This window comes from Microsporum canis, genomic scaffold, assembly GCF_000151145.1.
Source record: "Microsporum canis CBS 113480 supercont1.5 genomic scaffold, whole genome shotgun sequence".
Classification (NCBI taxonomy): Eukaryota; Fungi; Ascomycota; class Eurotiomycetes; order Onygenales; family Arthrodermataceae; genus Microsporum; species Microsporum canis.
This window is the reverse complement of record NW_003299165.1, coordinates 2,747,835-2,768,054: the sequence shown is the minus strand read 5'-3', so window position 1 is coordinate 2,768,054 and position 20,220 is coordinate 2,747,835. Positions and strand designations below refer to the sequence as shown.

Genomic DNA, 20,220 nt, shown 5'->3' with positions numbered 1-20,220 from the left:
TCCGGTGGAGGGGAGGAAGATCTACATTCCGCTGCCTCCTTGGTTTTGCCCAGGGTATGGCTGTTGCTGGTGTCCACCCCACCCTGCAGTTTGCATGTCAGTAAGGGCAAATATGTACCTGAGAAAAGTTTGTATTGTTGGTGTAAAAAAAAAGAGAGCCTTACCTCCGCCTGAGCGAGATTCATAGCCACCACCTAATTCCAAGATAAATCAGAAAAACAGAGAACAGAGCATTCGAATAGCGGCTTGCATTTAATAATTACCATAGCCACCGCGGTTGTACCCACCACCACGGTCAGAATTTTCAAAGCGGTTATAGCCTCCCTGGCGTTGGCCGTAGCCTCCACCGCTCGAGCGTTCGGTAGCCTTGTCGACACGGATGACACGGCCATCGAACCTGTTTATTCAACATCAGCAAGTTATAGAGGGGGCATGAGTGATGGTTGATAGCTTACTCCTGGTTGTTCATGGCGTTCAAAGCGGCATCAGCTTCACTCTCATTAGAAAACCGGACGAAGCCAAAACCACGGCTGCGGTTGGTATCACGGTCTTTGACAACAATCTATAAATGGGGTCAGCTAAAGAAAAAACATTAAAAAACATCATGACAGATGATAGATATCAACGCACGGCTTCCTCGATGGTGCCAAACTTAGAAAATCCATCACGCAAGGTATCATCAGTTGTATGCCATGCAAGGCCACTGTCCATCGAAGAAGCTATTAGCAGGTGGAGCAATGAGTCGGGGGGGGGAGAAGAAAAAAAAAGCAAATAACTAGACAAACAAACCCAATGAACAGTTTTGGAGGGGCCATCGTGAAGTTGAGATCGAGAAGAGCTTGCGGATATGAAGGATACTAAGAATGCTTCAGAAAGGAGCAGAAAAGAGACCTCAAGCTGGAGGCAGTAAAGCTTCACAGGATTAAAAAAGGGCGCGCAACGATGGCGCAGCTAGAAGAAGGGAGGAAATATGCCGAGTACAGTATGTAGTAGTTAATACCGATATCTCATCTAGTAAAGAACGAGCGCAACAGGACAGGTTGAGCGACTCTGAAAAGAAAAGGAAGGAAGAATAGGGAGAGAGGGGGAAGAGAGAGAGAAAAGACCAAGATAAAAAAAATTAAAACATGCGAAAAGCAAAAAAAAAAAAAAAAATGAATAAAGACTCTTGTGTGCGTGTGTGTGAGTGAGTGAGAGAGAGAGAGATAAAACCAACTAGTCAGATTATCACAAGGGGGGGATGGCGGGGAACCAGAGGACAACAAGCCGGCGCCGCCAGAGAGAGACGCAACAGAAGGGAAAAAAAACAAAAAGGGAAGACTTCACACGGAGGAAGACAAAGGAGGGGGATGGAAGGAGCATGAAGGGAGTAGTCGGCCTGGCCGCTATCTTCTTTTCTTTTTTCTTTTTCTTTTTTCTTCCCTCTCCTCAGGTATAATAGTTGACGAACTAATGGAAGCAGAGTATATCTAGATACGGTAACTGAATACCTGGTAGGCAGCGAACTAGCAGGGAGCAATGCTTCCCTTCATGCTGGTTCTCTCTGTTCTAGCCAGCATCGACAACTGCGCGATGGCAGCCTTGGATAGCCAGCCAGCATGAGAGTGCAATTACATATACCCTTCCACAAGCAAACTGCAAGTGGTTGCACTAGCTCGCCGTCAGACTGTGCCTTTCTGCCCGTTTACTGGCCCGTTGGCTCGTCCAGGGTTGAACCATCACAAAAATCTTACGGTTCTTTTTTTTTTTCTCCTGTCTCTATAGGCTGAGGACGCCGGGCGAGTGTATATACACACATGCAACGACATGTACATGTATATTAATTATGCTGCCTGGCCCTTCCCATATACGGAACGATGACGATGGAGCTCGTTGGCAAGCTGCTTTTGAGCTTGGCAGCTGCAGGCTCCATATGATCGTCGTGTTCGGACGTCTTGTTGCATCCCCAGTTTTTTGGGCCATCAAAACCTAGCCAGACAAAACTTTATAGTCACCAACTTATGGGCTTGGACATACCGATATGCATTAAATGTCTGGATAGGTCTGGAGGTTGGAGGAGGCTGAAGATATACTCCATACACATATTCCGAGCCATGGATTGCGGATAAGATAGATTCTGGGGAAGGTCACAATAGTATCCTGATATTCAATGTCAAAGGCCGCTGTCGCTTCAGAGGGTACTGTTTTTGGGACGCTTAGTATGGGAGTAATTAGAGGAACGGGTAAGAATGAGTAATTGTGAGCCTTTGAGTGTAATAGTATCGATGTCCACGACTATAATATAAAAGGGTACGGCTCGGTTCAGCATATAATTCCAATATTCCCGTCCAGGGTGAACTGCTCCTTGTGGCCGGGTGGTTTCCTGGAATATATATATATTCATGGAGAGGTCATGGCCCTTGGGTAGGTGGAAAAAACACCCCCTAGTTCAAGAATGTACGAATCCTTCAGAAGTCTTTTTGGTCGATCTGAACTCCCAGTTATTGTTAATGAAGGAATTAAATCTTGTCAACATCCAGAACTCTCTCCATACCCTCGACTTGCACTTCGTCCCAGCGCTGAGAGTTATCACTCAGTTGTACTCTGTATGGCAACTTGGCAACATCCTTACATAGTACATTGTCGGGCGGTTCACTCAGCCTTGCTCTTTCTCACAGTGAGCAAGAATGACTCATTTTGCATGATCTTGATTGGCGGAATGATAGATATCAAGACACCCATATCCATGGCGGTGGGTCCTGGTATCTTAACTGATTGGTTGTTGGTTAGTATTAAGTTTATCAGCCCAACAAGCCAAGTGACTAAGCTGCTTATCTCAGCGGCGTCCTATGCCGATATAAATACAAGCTTGTTGCCTTGGAATGTTTCTTGCTCTGCTGCCTTCAGTTCGTGGCTCCCAAGCGCTGTGAATCTCAGCTGCACCCTGACAGAACTCCGCTAAACCTCCACCATCTCGTCATGTCGGCCACTGCTTCTGCACCAGCCGGCTGCGTTCGCCAGTGCGTCGGATTCTTCCAACCGGCCGCTCTCTCAATTGCCAAGTGGCCATCGTGATTGCGACTCTTCTGGTACTCTCGTGTCTCAGCAGCCTCAGTCACCGTCACCTCAACCTTCCTCGTTTTTGCCTTTAAATATCAATCCGTTTTCTTGTTCTTCTACTTCATTGACTCCACAAATCGGAGATTCTTCTTCTTTCTCCCCATCAGACCATTTCGCTACGTTTCTTCCCGATACATACCTCACCCAAGACCGATATCTTCTATCTTCCACGGCATCAGACATACCGGGCGTGGAACAGAGTGTAACTTGTTGGGATCTTTATGATGACCCATTGCAAGCACTCCTTTCAACTGAAGACTTTGCCTTCATCAATGCTGGAAACCAGCTCCTGATACCATCAGTCGATAACAGTCCCGCACACACTCCAACATCGGAAGAAGGCTCATTGCGTTCCATGAAAGATTGCGATCACTACCATCTGGATGCCCCGTTGGTCGGCCACGTCGACAACGCCCTCGCTGAGGCCAGTGAGTTCGCCGCTACCAATTCAAGCCACAGCTCCCCGACAAGGCCAGGTCCCCTGAGTGCTACTGTCCCCGATATTGGACGCAGCCCAGAATCATCCTCGAGCTCAACCACGAAGTCAATCGGCAGCCGTAAACGACAGCGTGCAGATGACGTAAAGCGATCCGAAGAGGAAATTGCCAATGAGAAACGGCAACGTAACACAATGGCTGCTCGCAGATTCCGCAAGAGAAAGGAAGATCGGATATCCAACCTGGAGAAACAGCTCGCCGATGCGCTGAGAGAACGGGATGAGCTGAAGCTTCAGGTAGCAAGGCTAGAAGGGCAGAACATGATGTTACGAAAGTGCCAATAGATGGACTATGATATAGTACTGTGACTCTAGGTCCCGTGTGTTTCTGTGATTTTTCGTGTTCAATAATATGGCTTCGGCTCTTACCCATACTGAATTATTCGTCTCTTCCATTTCAAATCTAGGGAAAAATTTGGTGTATTCGTTTTTACAGGCCGTTGTATTGGCGATTATCAAGCTGCATCTCATATTTTTACTATAACTTGTGTGCTTGAGCATGCCGTCTCAAAGTGGTGGTGCGGGTTGACATTGCATTGCTGAAGGGAAAAAGATGTGACGTTGAATTACCCTTTTGGGTTTACCAGTCCAACTCCACCTGTCTCTTTTACTGGTGCTGTCCACCCATTTACGCAGCTTCCAATATACCCTATGCATAACATAACCTCCGCAATATTTGCTCGCCACCTGTTCTTTTAGTAATGTTGCCTATACCCTCAGAACACGGAAATTAGACTTCGATACCAGGAGAGGCGGTATACCGCAAGCCCAGGACAAGATTTTCCCAGACGAACCAACAAATACTGATGTGGACTGCAACCCCATGTCAGGCAAATTCACTCGATATCAGCGTCAACCTAGACGTAAAACAAGGGAGGACCGGTATGAGCCGAAAACAGCAGCTCTAGGACCTCGAAGGACCCGCTCATTACCCAAAAAGCCATTAAGGGCATCTGGGCGAAAGGTTGAGAGAACAGCCCTCAAAGACAAGTTTAAACCCGCGAATATTTCACAAGAGCGGCTTACGGTACCGTAAATAACCAGCTATTGACATAGTTGGTAGCCAGTTGTATTGCTAATCTGCTTTCGAAAGCTTAATGTAACGGTTGGCGGGCTCTTTCGACATGGACGCGCTTCATCACCCATTATGCGAAATGAACGTGAGATGTTCCCATCTATTTATATGGTAATAATATTCTGAAACTTCAACTACTAGTTCCGGATCTTGCCTTTCCCGAGCTCGACTTCCTCGCTTCACATCCAAAGGATAAGCGCGACCATCTACACCATCCTATAGGTGTAGAGAGAAAAAACTCTTTAGATAAATATCATCAGGACACTATACCGAAGTACTTTTCACCATCCCACCCCAGACCTCGGCCTATTGTCCATAACCATTCAAATGGTTCCAAAGGCTTACTGCTGTCAAACCCCAGGGAAAATGAAGTCCCAGAAATGCCTTTGGCAAACGGGCATGGCCATTTTCTCTCGCCTAAATTAGGGAGAAGTCTTCGGTTACAGGACAGCTATCGGAAGAGGTTTTCATCTGAAGCGAGAAGTAGTGTGGCTGGCCCCGATCAGTCAAATACATACTATACATGGTCTAGAACAAATTCAGTGCAACCTTCAGGTGACCCCAAGGACCGTTGTCGGATAAATGGTGCTCGGGAAAAGCTCGAACGCCCAATTAGTACGAGCTCCTCCCAGGTAGATTCAAGAGTCCGAAGTATGCTGTTTCATAATGCGTATATTCCTAAGTCTCTAGGTCGATATGAGAATACTCTAAAGGCATATTCTCTTGAAGATTTATTCCAAAAAGCAGCGGAAACATCTCCGTTATTGAAAAATGCAAATACTCCCCTAAACCCCCGCTTGGTTCAGGAACCACGCTGGAAGAATTCTTACGGTACTAGTGGATGTAACGCAGGAAGATCAAATATGCCTTCATCTCCATACCACCGACAGAAGGAATCCAGCCCATCAGCTAGAAAGAAACCCGCTGGGTGGCGGGGCTGCTTAGGTCATAAATTAAAGTGTCCAGTTATGGGTGTTGACACACCGGAGCCAGCTATTTACGCTTTTCTGGGCCGTTCTAATGACACTCATTGTCTTGCAACTGCGCACCAACAACGCTTTTCTGCACACTATGATTCCGATTTGGCAATATGTGGAAGAAGAAAGGATAACGCTTTGCGTTCTCCCGCCCAAAATCGTCAGGAATGGCAACTATCACGAAGCTCCAAGATATGTGTAGAGCCTGAACAATCGCAAAATGAAGCCCTAGCCCGGCAATTTTCTAGCGGTACACCTACATTCGACCGCCAGTACCGTCTTTATGGTTCTCCACCCCATTTTAACTTACCAAAAAATTCTCAATCCGATTTTGTGGACCTAGATCTTGAGTATCCCCAGGGAGGCAGTTCGAGTCAGTTTTACCTGCTGGACAATGAAATCCAAACACTAGGAACACCAACAGAACCCGACGGCTATCCTCTCCATACGCCACCAAAACAGGACATGCATTCCCACTTGGAATCTAATGCACAGGGCTCCCCTTGTGTGAAAGATGGAGGAGATGCTGCTGAATTAAACTTCGACCCGTGGCACTTTTGGCGGCCCAATAAACTCTATTAAAGAAATGAATAGCAGTATGCTAGTTGGTGCCTCTTCAAAGTGTTTTGAGACTTTTGATATTGATTTATACAACCCTTCTGTTGACCTGAGATAGTCAATAGAAACTTGAAGGAGAAAGGACTGGGGAAGGTGGCATAAGGAATGAAATAAAATGCCAGTTGTTATCCAAATTACCAATACCCTGTTAATTAACAATAACCACAAGACAGCTAACCATAATCACTTTATTGGGTAATCCCCCCTATAACCGTTAGTTAACTGGTCCGCATGGTTCTTCATACCTCTCTATAATTTTACTATTGGTACATAGCACGACTACAGCACTTGCTTTCTAAAGGCTCAAGATTTAGTCACGCTGTAGAGTGTCATATTAGAGGCTGCACAACTAGATCCGTACATCGCAGGTTGATTCCCACCTCGACCAGTCAGCTGGTTTGATATTTAGTTAGATACCAGCGGAGGATTTGTCTTTCCGTCTTTCCACCACTACTTCCAGCGATACATCTGCAAAGACAGGTGGACAATTAGCTACAAATGGCTTTGGACAGCATTGCTCCAATATCTCAATCTTAGGCGACTTATCTGGTAGCCTTATTAATGTGTCATGAATTAGCCTAGCTGCCTCCGTATCTTCAATGTGATAGGTCAACGCTTCTTATTTCCACCCAACGACCCTTTTTTTTTTTAAAAAAAAAAGGAAAAAAAAAGGCAACTGTGTCGACTGAGCATATACGCCAAATTTCAACACCAATTCTGATTTCGCCGGTGACTCCGTGGTGTTGGCTCATGTGGCTTGCATTTAACCTTACAAGAGCTGGCAAGGCACAAGGCAGAAGTTTTATGGACTTTGACAACACTACCTTGTTCAGCATTACATGATCAAAGGGTCTAAACATCAAGCGCATCATATGTCCGCTTGACACAAGACTATCTTTGCATTGGATCAGCTTTAAAAAAAATAACATATAGGTCGTGGCTGGCTCTAGACTCTCTGGATCAGTGATACCATTCATTGCACATTCATTTGAACGGTAGAAATTACCTAGCTGCATTAGATTCCCCTGTCATTTGCAGAGAACATGCAGCATCTAACTAGGTGTTTGAGCTCTAGGCTATGAGAGCCTAGATCACTGCTAGATACACACCTCCCTGGTCAGCATTCTTCCTCTTGCATCTCAGCCACTTAATTCATTTACGAGGAGGTGCCTGGACGCATAATTCTGTCTAGTCATCTTGCATCCTGGACAGAAACGGTCAGCAATAGAACTCCTTATAGCTGTCTGCTTCACCTGAGCTCAGGATGATCTGATCAGCCTAGGAGCTGCAATGAGTATATTTGGCAACTTTGACAAGCGATTGGTCTATACTTTTGTGGCTTCATTGATATTCGATCCTAGAGTTATTGAACCGGAACCTTTGGAGGTCTCCTGAATGCTGGCACATAGATATTTTCACCTAAGAAGCAGCAGTTTCTTTTAATTTAGCCTCCAAGTGCCACGAAGTTGCATATCCCTAGCTTGCGCGAGCTCTTACATGCAGACCCAGAGGGGGGGATAAAAGTATACCTTATATCCCTGGCCGATCAAGTCACGGAACCATAAACATAATAATAGCCATGCATATCGTGTTATTTTGATCTGAACCATCCAGTGGCAGATTGGATTCTCATATTTAGAATCCAAGTCTAGGCCTGGCCATACCATCTGGCGAGACGGGCCTGTGATGGGGTTCAGGACATTAAAAATACCTGCCCAGCGGTTCCAAATGCCGCTAAACCAGCATCAACTTATAGAGGATATATATGTATACGCCCTAAGTATATAAGATGCCCTCCCTTTCCACCCTGACTCTGGTGATGGCCTCACAAGTATCTTCTTCAGATATGGGCGGCTCTGCGAAACCAGCAAACAATCAAAACTATACGCTATCCTTCCGCACAATACCTAGGTGCCACCCATATTGTGATTACCTATGTCAACTAAACTTCAGCTTCCTCTGACTAGAGTAAATCTTGCGTCTCTTCAAGACAGACTCCAACAGGTATGCCTAGCCCTCAAGTTCATCATCTCCTATACATTGAAGAAATATTGTATCACTTACCAAGTACTAGCGGTCGAAGACATCCGAATCGGATTTGACTGAAGCAGCTTTCCTGGCACAAGCTGAAAGGGCGCGAGATTTACGAAGGGCCCGATGCCTGGAAGTTGTATCAAACTCTATCAATGATAGTGACCTTCCTGACGCCTGCCCAAAATGCTCATCCAGTTTGCTATATTGCCAGACATGTACCAGCCGTAAGCTCTCTTCGATACCAACGGGCCTTGCGGCAACGCCCACAACATTTGGTATATTAGATCTTGAGAAGGAGCTAGCGCCTTACACCCAAATCTCATATCGAACTGACCACCCAATTCAACGATTCCTCACCCCAGGCGCTCTTTTTGATCCACCGTTAATTTCAAGGAAAGGCCTAGAGAGTATGAACTTATCATACTCTGACAGAGAGTCGGTTGGTAGACGGCTTATTATCGCAGAGGCCAACTATCAAGACACACAGCGAGAAAGTGTCTAGGGGATTGCTAGCACAATGAGGCGGAAGTGTTTAGCCTTGGTGTTGTTGTTGGAGACGCAGGAGGGGGGGAAGCATCTGTGGCTGATGTATCTGGAGTACGTAAAATGAGTGTCATATGAGACTTTCAGCATAGGAATAACTATATATCATATGTTGTTCTTATGATACAGAAAATTTATGCAGGGTTTCATGAAGTGTAGCATTTTCAGCTGTTGATAGATTTCGGACAATTACTTGCACAATTGCATGCATATAATCCGATGGCAAAGGCAAAATGAATCAATTTCATGTTATCTTCGATTTATAATTTTGAATCTCGGGTATCATACAATAAGATTATAATATTCCGCCTCCAAATGCCCGCTGACGTGGATGCAATATTAAAGAGGTGGTAACGCACGGTGGGTTTTGTCATTCCGGAAGGCATCGATATTGCCTGAGATTGAAACATCAACAGGGTATTTCCATCCCATCACCTTCCCCCATCCTAGTCGAAGTTAGTACGAGAAAAGATGCCACTCGATAGTCGCGGAATATACATAATACAGAAAAACTTACCCCAATACGCACATTTCCTTCCAAGGAATTTCCCAACAAATGGTATCAAAACCAGTGTTAATAGCATTTCCAACTGCTGAATGCTCTCCCTCCACTCTGCTTCCGCATCGGACTCATCATCACTGGCTATCGATAGGTGGTCACGATCAAGGAATGAATCAGATCCGGAAGAGGATGGAAGCGATGCCACATCATCCTCCGAGTCAGATGTAGCTCTGGATGCGAAGGTGAAGGCTGAGGAGGAGAGGGAGCTTGGTTCGAATGCAGACGTGGAAAGTGACATGTTTGGTTGCTTAGAGAATGTTCTGCCGGTCACCTTGATAGAATAAGTAAGCTTCAGCCAGCCGGATCAGATAATGCTTTCAATGTCTATAATGCTGCATATATATCCTGAGAGCCCTCACTGTCCAACGAAACTTGCCAGCTCTTCGTCTGTTTCTTCTGCTTCTTCTGCTCCTGCTTCGTCAAAGCTCGGCGTGAAAGTGCCTGACTAATCAGCTTAGTCATAGCACGTGAACATGACTTCAAGCCTTCTTTTTTCTATGAGGCCCAAAAGACTTCAAAAGCAGATTGCCACCGCTGGGCAAAAAAGTTCTCGATATAAATATAATATATCTTCCTCCGGCCCTCTACTCTCGGCGTACGAACTATTGGAGCGCTGAATACCTATCGAATATAGCTGCTGGGAGCATTTAACCGTCAGTCATGTCTGATATTGTACGTCATTTTAAATTTTCCTGCCCACAATAACTAGTTTTAGTTGTCCACCCCAAAATCCCCGCCGAGTTAAGACGATGACTCTTTCTTCACCCCTGGGCCTTTAACCAATAATTCCAGACTAACAAAACGAACTCGTTGTTGTGTATAGGAGGTTGCACTTCCAGAAAGGAAACATCGAAAGTCAGTTGCCTTCAGCGAGGGCGCAACCGTCATGGACGCAAACGGTACCATTTCCGAGGCCAACCATGCTGAGGATAAGACGACCGCTGAAAAGCATACTGCAGGTATGTTTGCTGCCTCACCACATGTTAAGACGCCTACTATCTATACCATTAACGATAACTAACCCAGTTACCTCTTTAGTGTCGCCTGACCAGGAGGTTGACGAGATGACCGATATGTTCAAAGGCTTAACGAAGAAGAAGAAATCGAAGAAATCGAAGGATACGGAAGCAGCAGCAGGGGACGCCGAGGATGGTGGCGCAGGGGACGCTGAATTCGACCCCTCTACTATAAAAAAGAAGAAAAAGAAATCATCAAAGAAAACTACGGATGGTGACTTTGAGGCCAAGCTTGCACAAGCTGGCCTAGCAGATGAGGCTGCACCTGAAGAGAAACAATCACCAGAGCAGATTATCGAGGCACTTGAGAACGGAACCGGTATCTGGGCTCACGATGCTACTCAGCCCATAAACTACTCGTTATTGGTGACCCGTTTCTTCAATCTCATCCATAGCCACCACCCTGATCTACTCGCTAGCGGTTCAAAATCGTACAAGATCCCACCCCCACAGTGCCTACGTGAAGGAAACAGAAGAACTATTTTTGCCAACATTCCAGATATCTGCAAGAGAATGAAGCGATCTGATGACCACGTTATGCAATTTTTGTTTGCTGAGTTAGGAACAAGTGGTAGTGTTGACGGTAGCAGAAGACTAGTGATCAAGGGACGATTCCAGCAGAAACAGATTGAAAATGTTCTGAGAAGATACATTGGTATGTTTTCACACCAATGAGACTTATGAGTGGATATCGGTAACCTGACTAATTTTGTCGTTTAGTTGAATATGTTACCTGTAAGACATGCAGGAGCCCGGATACAGAACTGAGTAAGGGAGAGAATCGCCTTTACTTTGTTACCTGCAATTCCTGTGGAAGTCGACGTAGTGTTACTGCTATCAAGACTGGTTTCCGTGGACAAGTTGGAAAACGCAAAAAGCAGTAAAGCATTCGACATTAAGTGCGTTAAGGGTCGGCTTTTATATTCTTTCCCAGAAACCCGACGAGCGCGTCAAGGGCCCATCCGATTGCTCACTTACTCGGCCGCCATTTCGTGGGTTCAGTTTCTATCTCCGTTTGTTCAAACTCTACTTATGGAGTCGCTTGGTTTTAAATTGCATTTATGAACGGCTTCTCTGCTCGTGGTATCTGGCAGGCGGTCTTTCCGGGGAGATTTTTGGTGGAAGACCTGGGGATGGATGCACGTGAAATGACTTATGTAGTATAACTAGAAGCAATGGTCATTTCTCACAATTAATCCCACGCCTGTAACCAAAGATGATATTTCTAAGAGGTATCTCTTAAAGGAATTATTATGAAAGGGAAAGGGAAATCGTGAAAATTATAGCCCACACCTAACACTCCTGGTCGTAGCCGTCACTCGGGTACCCCTTTTCAAGCGCCACCGCTGCTAGCTCCATTCGAAAGCATCCAGGTTGCAAAGGCAGAGGGATTCCTTGTCTGTAAGTAGATTGTTCCCGGACCAGTGAATTTGCAAACAAGACCTTCGCCGGAGCTAAGATTTGACAGAACACCACCTGACGCGACGCGTTCCATGACATACTTGCAGTTCCACGCCACAAGGTGACCGTTGTCAACTATATATTTCTCACCCTCCACCAGCTATATATTAATTATTCTTGTCAGTTTGCGCTGCTGGAATGGGAATATGTCGGGAAGTAAAACATACGTCTTTCCTTATAATGGCACCAAAACTTTGCACGAATAGGATGCCTGTCCCACTTATCTTATAGACAAACAAGCCTTCTCCCGAGAAGAAAGCTTTGCTCAAGCCTTGGTTTTTATAGTCCTTGACTATCCCCTGAGTGCATGCAAGGAATGCATCTTTACCGACAGACCATTGTTCCTGACCGTTTAGTTTAAGGTTGGAGATATCACCAAGCATGGAGGGTGCTAGTAGCAGTTCACCAGGCCCAGTAAACGTTGATGAGGACATTTCACCGCCAGCGAGCATCTTTTTCATAGAAAATTTCACAGAACCCTTTAGAGAAACGGAAGGGGACATTGCAATCATGGCACCTACGCGGCTGAGAGCTTAGAAGAAGCGGCTGCTGAACGAACATGATTTCTCATACCTGGCTTTACCGTCAACGGGCATCCCATCGCTAGCTGGATAGTGAGAACCGAATTGGTATCTCGGTGGCTGATTCGGTAGCTGCCGCCGTTGAATGTACCAATGTCGTCAGCTGTAGTAGCTTGAGCTCCAACGAACTGTCCAGGGGGCGGGGCTCCGGGCATACTGTCGACTTGGATAGGCGGCGTTTGGGCTACAGGGGGAGGAGATCCAGTATTCGGCGGTGGGGGATAATGCGCGCCACCACTTTGAGGAGGAGGAGGATAGTTATACGGTGTTTGCTGCTGTTGCTGAGGCTGGGATGGCTGTTGATACCCTGCCTGTCCAGGTGGAGGGGGATAATAACCTCCTTGGCCGGGAGGGTGCTGTCCTTGGAACGCCATTGCCTGGATTATGATGGGATATAAATCCTAGGGTCAAGGAAGCAAATGGATCTACTGTAAATGCTGATGGGATATAGAAAAGGGGCATGACAAAAATAAAGAGAGCCGGAGATCGAGGGGCCTACGTTTATATATTTATGCGGACTTCAATACGAGAGCGTTAGCGCCAGCGAGTTGTCTCCTGGGCTAACAGGGGCTGAGGCGCTTGAGCTTTTGGCTACCTAAACTAACTTATTATGCAGGCATGTGTGCCTTTCAGATTATGAAGAGTTGGTACAACTATCATTTCATTCACAGTTTAACTCTATTAGTCGTGTGCCAGGTTCAGTCAGGGATTAAGCAAATGATAGCCGTTCTACCATTCAACTTTCTTGGACGAAGCCGTCGGATAGGCTGAGCCACGAACACGGCTTCAACAGCTGCGCCCAAAAACGCCTCTGGATGCGATGTCATGAAGGAAGGGGGGCTAACTTAACCAACTATACTCCGTACAATCATGGCTTAGAGATCTAAAGGCTTATTATCCACAGCTCATCCTACCAAAACAACAACCAGCTGACTCTAAACAGGCGGTGCAGCTCGTCAAACCGTGGAACAAAGATGTTTCCTGATGAACTTCCGAAGTTGTTTAGTTTTAAGGTTGTTTTAACTGCGGCTCAAAAGTAGCTAAACTGAGCATCCAAAATATCATACATAGTAGATTCTCCTTCGAGCAGCTCGGCTCACCTGAAAGAGAAATACAAGAAAAGTAGATTATTAGATCGCAAACAGAGCCTCTTCATTCAGTTCCCAAGGAAGTATGTAGCCATATAGTATTATTATTTTGCCCGACTGCTTACTTGGGTCGCTCCCTTGGGTGAATCGGCCGAGGGGCGACTCTTGGCCGATATTTCAAGAAATTTTTATATGGAACTAGTACCTATATAAACGGCCGCTTAATCCGTTCCAGTTTTCATTTTCTACGCCTTGCCATCCCCGCGTATCGCATAGAAATGGAGACTGGCCGTGGTGGGCCTTTCTATTTTCAGAGGTTGCCAGCCGAGCTACGAGACGAGATTTTATATCAGATCTTCTTCTCAAAAGGGAGCTCTTCCATTCTCCGCAGTGGAGGTGGTAACATATACGAACCAGTCTATCCGGATGAACATGAGCCTATAGATATCCAATTACACCGGAGTGCTGCTCTGACGTCCTCTGGCCTATCTATCCTTCGGACATGTCATCAACTTCGAGATGAGGGAGAACGGGTCCTCTATTCAAATGTCACGTTTGGCATCTTATTCAGGCACTCAATCACGACGTTTCTTGACAGACTATCCGCTAGACAGCGCAGATTGGTCCGTCGTATACAAATCGAGTTACATTCCCCCAGCAGGTATCTATGGCAGGTTCCATCCTGTGAATGGAGGAATGTGATGGACCTAGTTTTCCGTGACTGCACCTCGCTCCATATGCTTCATTTCAAATTCCCCAGCCATCCTGCTGAAAGAGAAAGGCTGTTGCAGGTATTCACTATCGGAAATTATAAAACGACGCTCTTGCCTGTACGGCCCCAGGGGGTCATGTTTACCTTGGATGGACGTGTGCTGCCAGATGATAATGAGCTTGCTCGGGCGATTACTGGCCAGCTAGGGCTAGCAGCTAAGGCCGACTCCGGATGTATTCAGTATCCGACGCGATTCCATTTCCTGCGTCTACCCTTGCATGTTCAACAGCGCATCTTACGGTATGCTCTTATACCACCCTTCCTAGTTATACATCCGTGCCTCTCGCCCATCACCGATGGCACAGCCCTAACGGTTCTCCCGTTATTCCTGACATGTAAAGACATTTACCGAGAAGCAGAGGCTATTCTCTATCGAGAAGCTGTCTTCTCTTCGTGCTCCCCAAGATATGAGAAAGCTATGCGGAGGTTTTTATATAATCGCACAGATCACCAGCTCCAACTCATGCGGCAGTTCTTTTGCCATAGTATGGATCGCTGGCTTGATAGACGCATCGACAAGTTCCTCCGAGTGCGAAGCCCCGACATCGAAGATCTTCGGCGTAAGATAGAAAGTGGTACATTCCAACACCCATGCCTTTCTGAATTGTGATTTGTGGTCGGGGGGCTGCACATTTAATAATAGATTTTGCGCTGCTGAAACAATAGTTAGGGCATCGCCGTCTGACCTGACCTATAGAGAAAGATATATGATTGTAGAAGCAATGCTGGCTGTTAATTATGTATAGCAACCTCCACTAGACATCCTTTTTACCAGTAGATGTCTGAAGCTCAACAAAGTTCATCAAAATGGCTATTAAGTATTCAAAGGGTTACAGGTAACCAAATGGTCCATACCGTCGAAATTCCTACCATGAGTTCTGACGAGCAGTGATATTTCGATCGAACTCGCGTAACCTACAGACGCCGTACCATGTTTAAGTAGCAGGAACAGTTACTGGCTTCGTCTCATTACATGAAATATTGCGCCTATATGGCTCGTACGCCTCGCGTGTTGATGCGTTGTCTGTAGAGCGTTTGCTTCTGGCCATTATTAAGATATCCATGCACTCTGTAAGGGCCTGAGCAAATTCATCCGTTCTTGATAGCCAGAGCATCTCCGATCTAGGATATAAAAAAGGAACTGGATATAATACGTTATATAGGCTGTCGTTCAGACGGGGCGGAGTCACTGACGGCTTGCAGCAGCTTCAGATTGAGATATCCGCGGCCAGGACGAATTTGGTCCCTCGCTACCTCCGAGTTCTCATCCTCGCCATCCATGTGCGGAAGCTTATCACGGCCAACGCATCCGAATTCCAGGATTATCTGTGGTGTTAGTTAGGGGGTAACGAAAGGAAAACCAAGAACTATGCACGTACTAAGCAACGAGTCGAGTTGATAGGCGATGGGGAAAAGTTCCCAGAGACGTCAACTCAAAGTAATATGCAGAGTGTGTTTCAGTTTTCCACATGCAAGACCAGATTCATGCATATTTTATTTAGACTGCAATGGCAACGATATAATGTAACTGTGATATGGTTGCTTCTTCTGTTGTGCCACATATCTTGCTATCGTCTCTCTTGACGCTTGTTAGTTTCGAGTGACGCTGGAAGAGAACTCGATTCAAATAGTAAAATAGGGGCAGGAAAAGGGGATGCGCATTATTATTTATTATTATATATTAGTCCATTGTTGGATAAACCTCAATAATCGACATTATATTGATTTATTTACGTATTGTGAAAGAGGAGTTTCGATAAGCTGCTTCGTAGATATAAGTTTGGGGGGATGATCGTTGAGACCCTGCGGCTTGGACTATGTATGTAGCCTCTGAGATAACACATAACTTGACCTGCTTATCCAGCCAGGCGATATTCCATACCAGACACCGTAAGGGCCTCCGCCCATACGGTGTATTATGTAGTTATATAAAAATGAACTTGCTCTCCAAGAAAAAGGACGGTATGACTAATCAATGACTAATCACGAAAGTGGCAAAACGTGAAACGCCTTTTTTTTCCTTTTAGGCGGAATGCGAATAACGGATGATTTTGTTCTCAGTGTATGAGGAAAAAGAGGGATGAGACAAGAGGATGTGATTCTTTATCTTCGATCTTGCACTTATATCCGAAGACATCTTTGTTTTCTTTTCCAGTTGAAAGGCTAGTGATAGCTTCAACCCATTATCTATCTAGGAGGGCTGACTAGAAGAGTACAGTACCCAAGAAGTACACTCCCTATTCTTACTCTGTGCCTTGCTCAAGCAGCAGTCCCATACCCCTAAATCCGTGCTAACTACTATAAAGACACAGTGTCTACTCCTACAGCCCACAGCCTAGGTTTATATGCTTCAATGGACCTGGACTTTTAAAGGCTTTCTGGAATTTATGCTCCAAACACATTTCGTCTTTATGTGGCTATCTATGCCGTGAGGGTCATAATCGTATGCCTGATTACCTCTGCCATAAATCACATACTAGTCCCCCATTGCCCTTATATATCCCTTGGGCGCAGCATCAATATAAGTGTCTTCTCGCTCAGTCGCTCGTTATATTATGCCTATCTTAATTCCCTAACCCTTGTCTTTGTCATTTTGTCCTATGATGTGTTGTTTGGCGCAGTGAATTGGTGTCGGTGCAAAGTAGCTGTGTTTTGGCTGTGTTCATTTCTCTCTCCTCTCTCTCTTCTTCATTCCTTTGCTTCTATTTGATATAGTTGACGGGTATCCTTCCTCGGGTCTCGTACGGTTGCAAAGGAAATTTCCAACAGACCTGGCAGCCTCGACACTACCGTCGGCGTGAACCAGAATACCCGTGGCCAGTGCAGAAGATGTCTCCCGGGGAGGCATTTCACTCCAGCCGAGCCTCCATGTCAGACGATGAATTGGAAGTACGTACTGTCCTTCTTAACCTTCTTCGATTTCTTACCAGACCCTGGACTTACTCTAACCCCTCTGAAGTTCTACCGAGATGCTCCGGAATTCCCCGATGAAATTGACGACTTCATACAACGACCGTTGTCCTCCCGTTCGGTCGTCAGGACCCCGAGCTCTAAATACAGAGATAAAACCGTCATCAAGAAACGTGAGGATGTACCACACCAGCCCCAGCTCCCCGAAGAAGGAGTAAATGAGGCCGACCATACTCAGCCTAGTTCGAACGCGGAGCTTAATGGAGGCAATGACGCGGTTAATCCCTCCAAACAGAAAGAATTAGCCGACCAACGGTCAATTAGCTCTGAAATTTGCGTATCTCCGTCATGGTCACGAGCTGGCGACAAGAAACGAAGGAAAAAAGATCAGAAACGACAGGAAAAGGAACAGAGAGACTTGGAACGAAAGTTAGAAAGGGAATCGCGGAAACATGCCAACGGAGCCGCACAGAGAGAACCTAGGAGGCTGACCAAGCGGCCTCCGCCAGCTAGCTCAAGCCGGGCCTCTAGTGCTAACGGTCGTGGACAGCGTCCCTCGACAGCGTCTTCGTTTATGTCGTTTTGGTCGAATAGATCATCCCGGGCGAGCTCTGTTCAAGGATCTGATACCGAGGGCCACAAGACGGTGCATTTTTTGGACTCTTTCAAAGGAGACCCAAAAAATGGGACTTGGTTTCCGCGGATGTGGCCTAAAAAGTCCAAAACTAAACAATCAAGTCACAAGAACTACCTATCGGACTCAGAAGCACCGTCAGAGAATGCTCCAAAGCGTTCTTTACACACTGTAAAGAAACATGGGGACCTTCGATCCATGGCTAGGACCCTTGATAAGGCCCATATTGAAGGCCAAGATATGGCTGCAACCGATCCAGATAGAAACCTGGACCAAAATGTTGAAATTCCCTCTGAACGTGATGGTGGACATGTTAATTCTTCTAAGGATACTTCATACCCACAAGAAACTACCCCGTTAACACAGGAGAACCAGGGGGTACCGCCATCCAGAGGAGTTGTCATTGGACCTAGCAGTTCTAAGAAGCGTTTACCTCGCGCCCCCCTTACAAACAACCCTGCGACACTGCGTCCAACGACACCGTCGCGGATACCGCTTTCAGCCTCACGCAATGTCAGCCTGAAAAGTGCCGTAGCTGAGAAAGAGAGTCACAGCATCATAAGAAATTCGCTCGATAAACTCCTGGTTGTGAAAGTTCCCAAAACTCCGGTACATGATTTTGACAGATCCACAGAAAATGCTGGCCAAACGCCTAAGAAGGAGGATAAAGTCTCTCTCCAACCCAGATCCCCTAATATATCGAAAAAATATAATCGCCCTGTTGAATCCCACCCCGCCGCGGAAATGGAGATAAAGAAGTCTAGGGATCTATTTGAAGTTATAGACCATGTCCACAACAATGACCCGAAAACAAATTCGAATGCACCCATCTCAGCCCAAGGTGAAAACAAAATTTGCGGGAAAGAAATTTCTCATTCAAACGACAAACCTGTGATTTCCGATAGCCCACCGATAGCTAGTTCGGATTCTAACAGGCATGATAATAAACTGAGAGGGACGATTAATTTTAGTCGAGCAGCGCGGCTACGACCATCCCCGTTATCAGGGCCTCCTCTTCTCAGCCCAGAACCTAAGGATTCAGCAATGGGTGACCGCTTGGTTAATCAGATTTCGGTTGGAGATGTAGTTCAGACTACATCCGCCCTGCCCAGCCAAGGTCCTCGGCCTACCCTAGAGCCCAGTGCTCCAACAAGAACCCGCCGACTTTCTCTGGACCGTTTCCTGAGACCCGGTAGGGCGAGGAAGGCATCCATAAACGAAACGGATACCCCTCCCGCCAAACAAGCGGTACTTGACTCTAATACAGTTGTTGCAAACGAACCGCACAATTTGAGCAAGAATGCCTCCGAGGATAAAATTCATGCAACAATGGCATCGGCTGAACCTAATGGTGGATCAAAAAGAGTTAACGGTGATCAAAAGGAAGAGAATGGTTTGCAAAAAACACCAGCAACAGATAGTGTGAAGCTGCCGAAACCTCGTCGTAATTCCATTGACCTAATACACAAATTACGCCCATCCTTCGGCAAAGCCGAGGTAAAGCTTACAAAGAAACGACCAACATCAGCTGGAGTCCCTACGGTCAACTCATCTGTTGAAAAAGCATCTGCTGCGAATACTAGAACTTCTAGTGCATCCAATTCCTCACTTCCATCCCCAGGAAATGTGCATCCAATTCGTGCCTCCTTTCCTGCCGGCATATCAACTGTCAGGAGCACGAGGGATGAAGGAAATAATGACTACTTTACCAGGCCAATAGGGAAGCCGTGGCTTGGATCAGATCAATTCCCGAGCTCTTCTAGCTTACTCGGGTTTTCTAATGGAAGCCTCGGTAGTTCGTCCCGAGGTGGTCGCCCGGCAAACTCAGGTCAGCGTATTGCAAAAATGTTTGTGATATGCTGTAAATGCAAGTTCTGGCATGACATGCCATCGGACGCGTATGCTAAGCTTGCGTTCCCTACAGTTGCTGCATTAAAAAACAAGCTGACAACGGGAACTGTCCGGGGGCATAAAGATCCTGGGGAAGAAATCGAGGCAGGATGGTCCGCAGTACCTGAAACATCTACTCCCCAATCCAATAGAATGGATGATGAAATAGCGAGGGCCAGCGCGAATATGAGTACAACTAGTACACAAGGCAAGAGAGAGACTCCTAACTCAATAAGCAACGGCAAACCCTCCTCTCCATCTGCTTTCTCTCGATTCTCATTTCTCAACCAATCAATCATTAAATGTTGCTGGTGTGACCATAGAATGTCTCGAACGTGCTGTGCGGGATGGACAGCCGTTGTCCAGTTGCGAGAACGCCACCATTAAACAAATACCAAAATTATACCCTAGCCGAGAAGGCTAATCCTTTCCATTGGAATGGGCTCCAAGTTACGATATACTTC

General features: G+C 46.2%; 10 protein-coding genes across 10 annotated transcripts; 6 read left to right on the top strand and 4 right to left on the bottom strand.

Moving 5' to 3' along the window:
• Positions 1-21: 21 nt before the first annotated feature.
• On the bottom strand, positions 22-815 carry MCYG_06115 (glycine-rich RNA-binding protein; the record flags this gene model as incomplete). Its single annotated transcript, XM_002846200.1, has 5 exons — positions 22-83; positions 264-397; positions 456-562; positions 631-703; positions 790-815. The coding sequence occupies 5 exons, from the start codon at positions 813-815 to the stop codon at positions 22-24; spliced, it is 402 nt and encodes a 133-aa protein (XP_002846246.1).
• A 2,143-nt stretch (positions 816-2,958) lies between these two features.
• On the top strand, positions 2,959-3,880 carry MCYG_06114 (uncharacterized protein; the record flags this gene model as incomplete). The annotated part of the gene is made up of 2 exons (XM_002846199.1): positions 2,959-2,999; positions 3,043-3,880. 2 exons carry the CDS (start codon positions 2,959-2,961, stop codon positions 3,878-3,880), a joined length of 879 nt encoding a protein of 292 aa, XP_002846245.1.
• A 1,170-nt stretch (positions 3,881-5,050) lies between these two features.
• On the top strand, positions 5,051-6,229 carry MCYG_06113 (uncharacterized protein; the record flags this gene model as incomplete). Its single annotated transcript, XM_002846198.1, has 1 exon — positions 5,051-6,229. One exon carries the CDS (start codon positions 5,051-5,053, stop codon positions 6,227-6,229), a length of 1,179 nt encoding a protein of 392 aa, XP_002846244.1.
• Positions 6,230-6,674: 445 nt separating this feature from the next.
• Positions 6,675-7,242, bottom strand: MCYG_06112 (uncharacterized protein; the record flags this gene model as incomplete). The annotated part of the gene is made up of 2 exons (XM_002846197.1): positions 6,675-6,733; positions 6,963-7,242. The coding sequence occupies 2 exons, from the start codon at positions 7,240-7,242 to the stop codon at positions 6,675-6,677; spliced, it is 339 nt and encodes a 112-aa protein (XP_002846243.1).
• Positions 7,243-8,200: 958 nt separating this feature from the next.
• Positions 8,201-8,801, top strand: MCYG_06111 (uncharacterized protein; the record flags this gene model as incomplete). The annotated part of the gene is made up of 2 exons (XM_002846196.1): positions 8,201-8,269; positions 8,340-8,801. 2 exons carry the CDS (start codon positions 8,201-8,203, stop codon positions 8,799-8,801), a joined length of 531 nt encoding a protein of 176 aa, XP_002846242.1.
• Positions 8,802-9,181: 380 nt separating this feature from the next.
• On the bottom strand, positions 9,182-9,642 carry MCYG_06110 (conserved hypothetical protein; the record flags this gene model as incomplete). The annotated part of the gene is made up of 2 exons (XM_002846195.1): positions 9,182-9,288; positions 9,360-9,642. 2 exons carry the CDS (start codon positions 9,640-9,642, stop codon positions 9,182-9,184), a joined length of 390 nt encoding a protein of 129 aa, XP_002846241.1.
• A 422-nt stretch (positions 9,643-10,064) lies between these two features.
• On the top strand, positions 10,065-11,304 carry MCYG_06109 (eukaryotic translation initiation factor 2 subunit beta; the record flags this gene model as incomplete). Its single annotated transcript, XM_002846194.1, has 4 exons — positions 10,065-10,076; positions 10,228-10,363; positions 10,443-11,075; positions 11,141-11,304. 4 exons carry the CDS (start codon positions 10,065-10,067, stop codon positions 11,302-11,304), a joined length of 945 nt encoding a protein of 314 aa, XP_002846240.1.
• A 449-nt stretch (positions 11,305-11,753) lies between these two features.
• Positions 11,754-12,836, bottom strand: MCYG_06108 (DUF124 domain-containing protein; the record flags this gene model as incomplete). The annotated part of the gene is made up of 3 exons (XM_002846193.1): positions 11,754-11,981; positions 12,049-12,398; positions 12,455-12,836. 3 exons carry the CDS (start codon positions 12,834-12,836, stop codon positions 11,754-11,756), a joined length of 960 nt encoding a protein of 319 aa, XP_002846239.1.
• Positions 12,837-14,251: 1,415 nt separating this feature from the next.
• On the top strand, positions 14,252-14,932 carry MCYG_06107 (uncharacterized protein; the record flags this gene model as incomplete). The annotated part of the gene is made up of 1 exon (XM_002846192.1): positions 14,252-14,932. One exon carries the CDS (start codon positions 14,252-14,254, stop codon positions 14,930-14,932), a length of 681 nt encoding a protein of 226 aa, XP_002846238.1.
• A 2,258-nt stretch (positions 14,933-17,190) lies between these two features.
• MCYG_06106 (conserved hypothetical protein) lies at positions 17,191-20,143 on the top strand (the record flags this gene model as incomplete). The annotated part of the gene is made up of 2 exons (XM_002846191.1): positions 17,191-17,211; positions 17,282-20,143. The coding sequence occupies 2 exons, from the start codon at positions 17,191-17,193 to the stop codon at positions 20,141-20,143; spliced, it is 2,883 nt and encodes a 960-aa protein (XP_002846237.1).
• Positions 20,144-20,220: the final 77 nt, after the last annotated feature.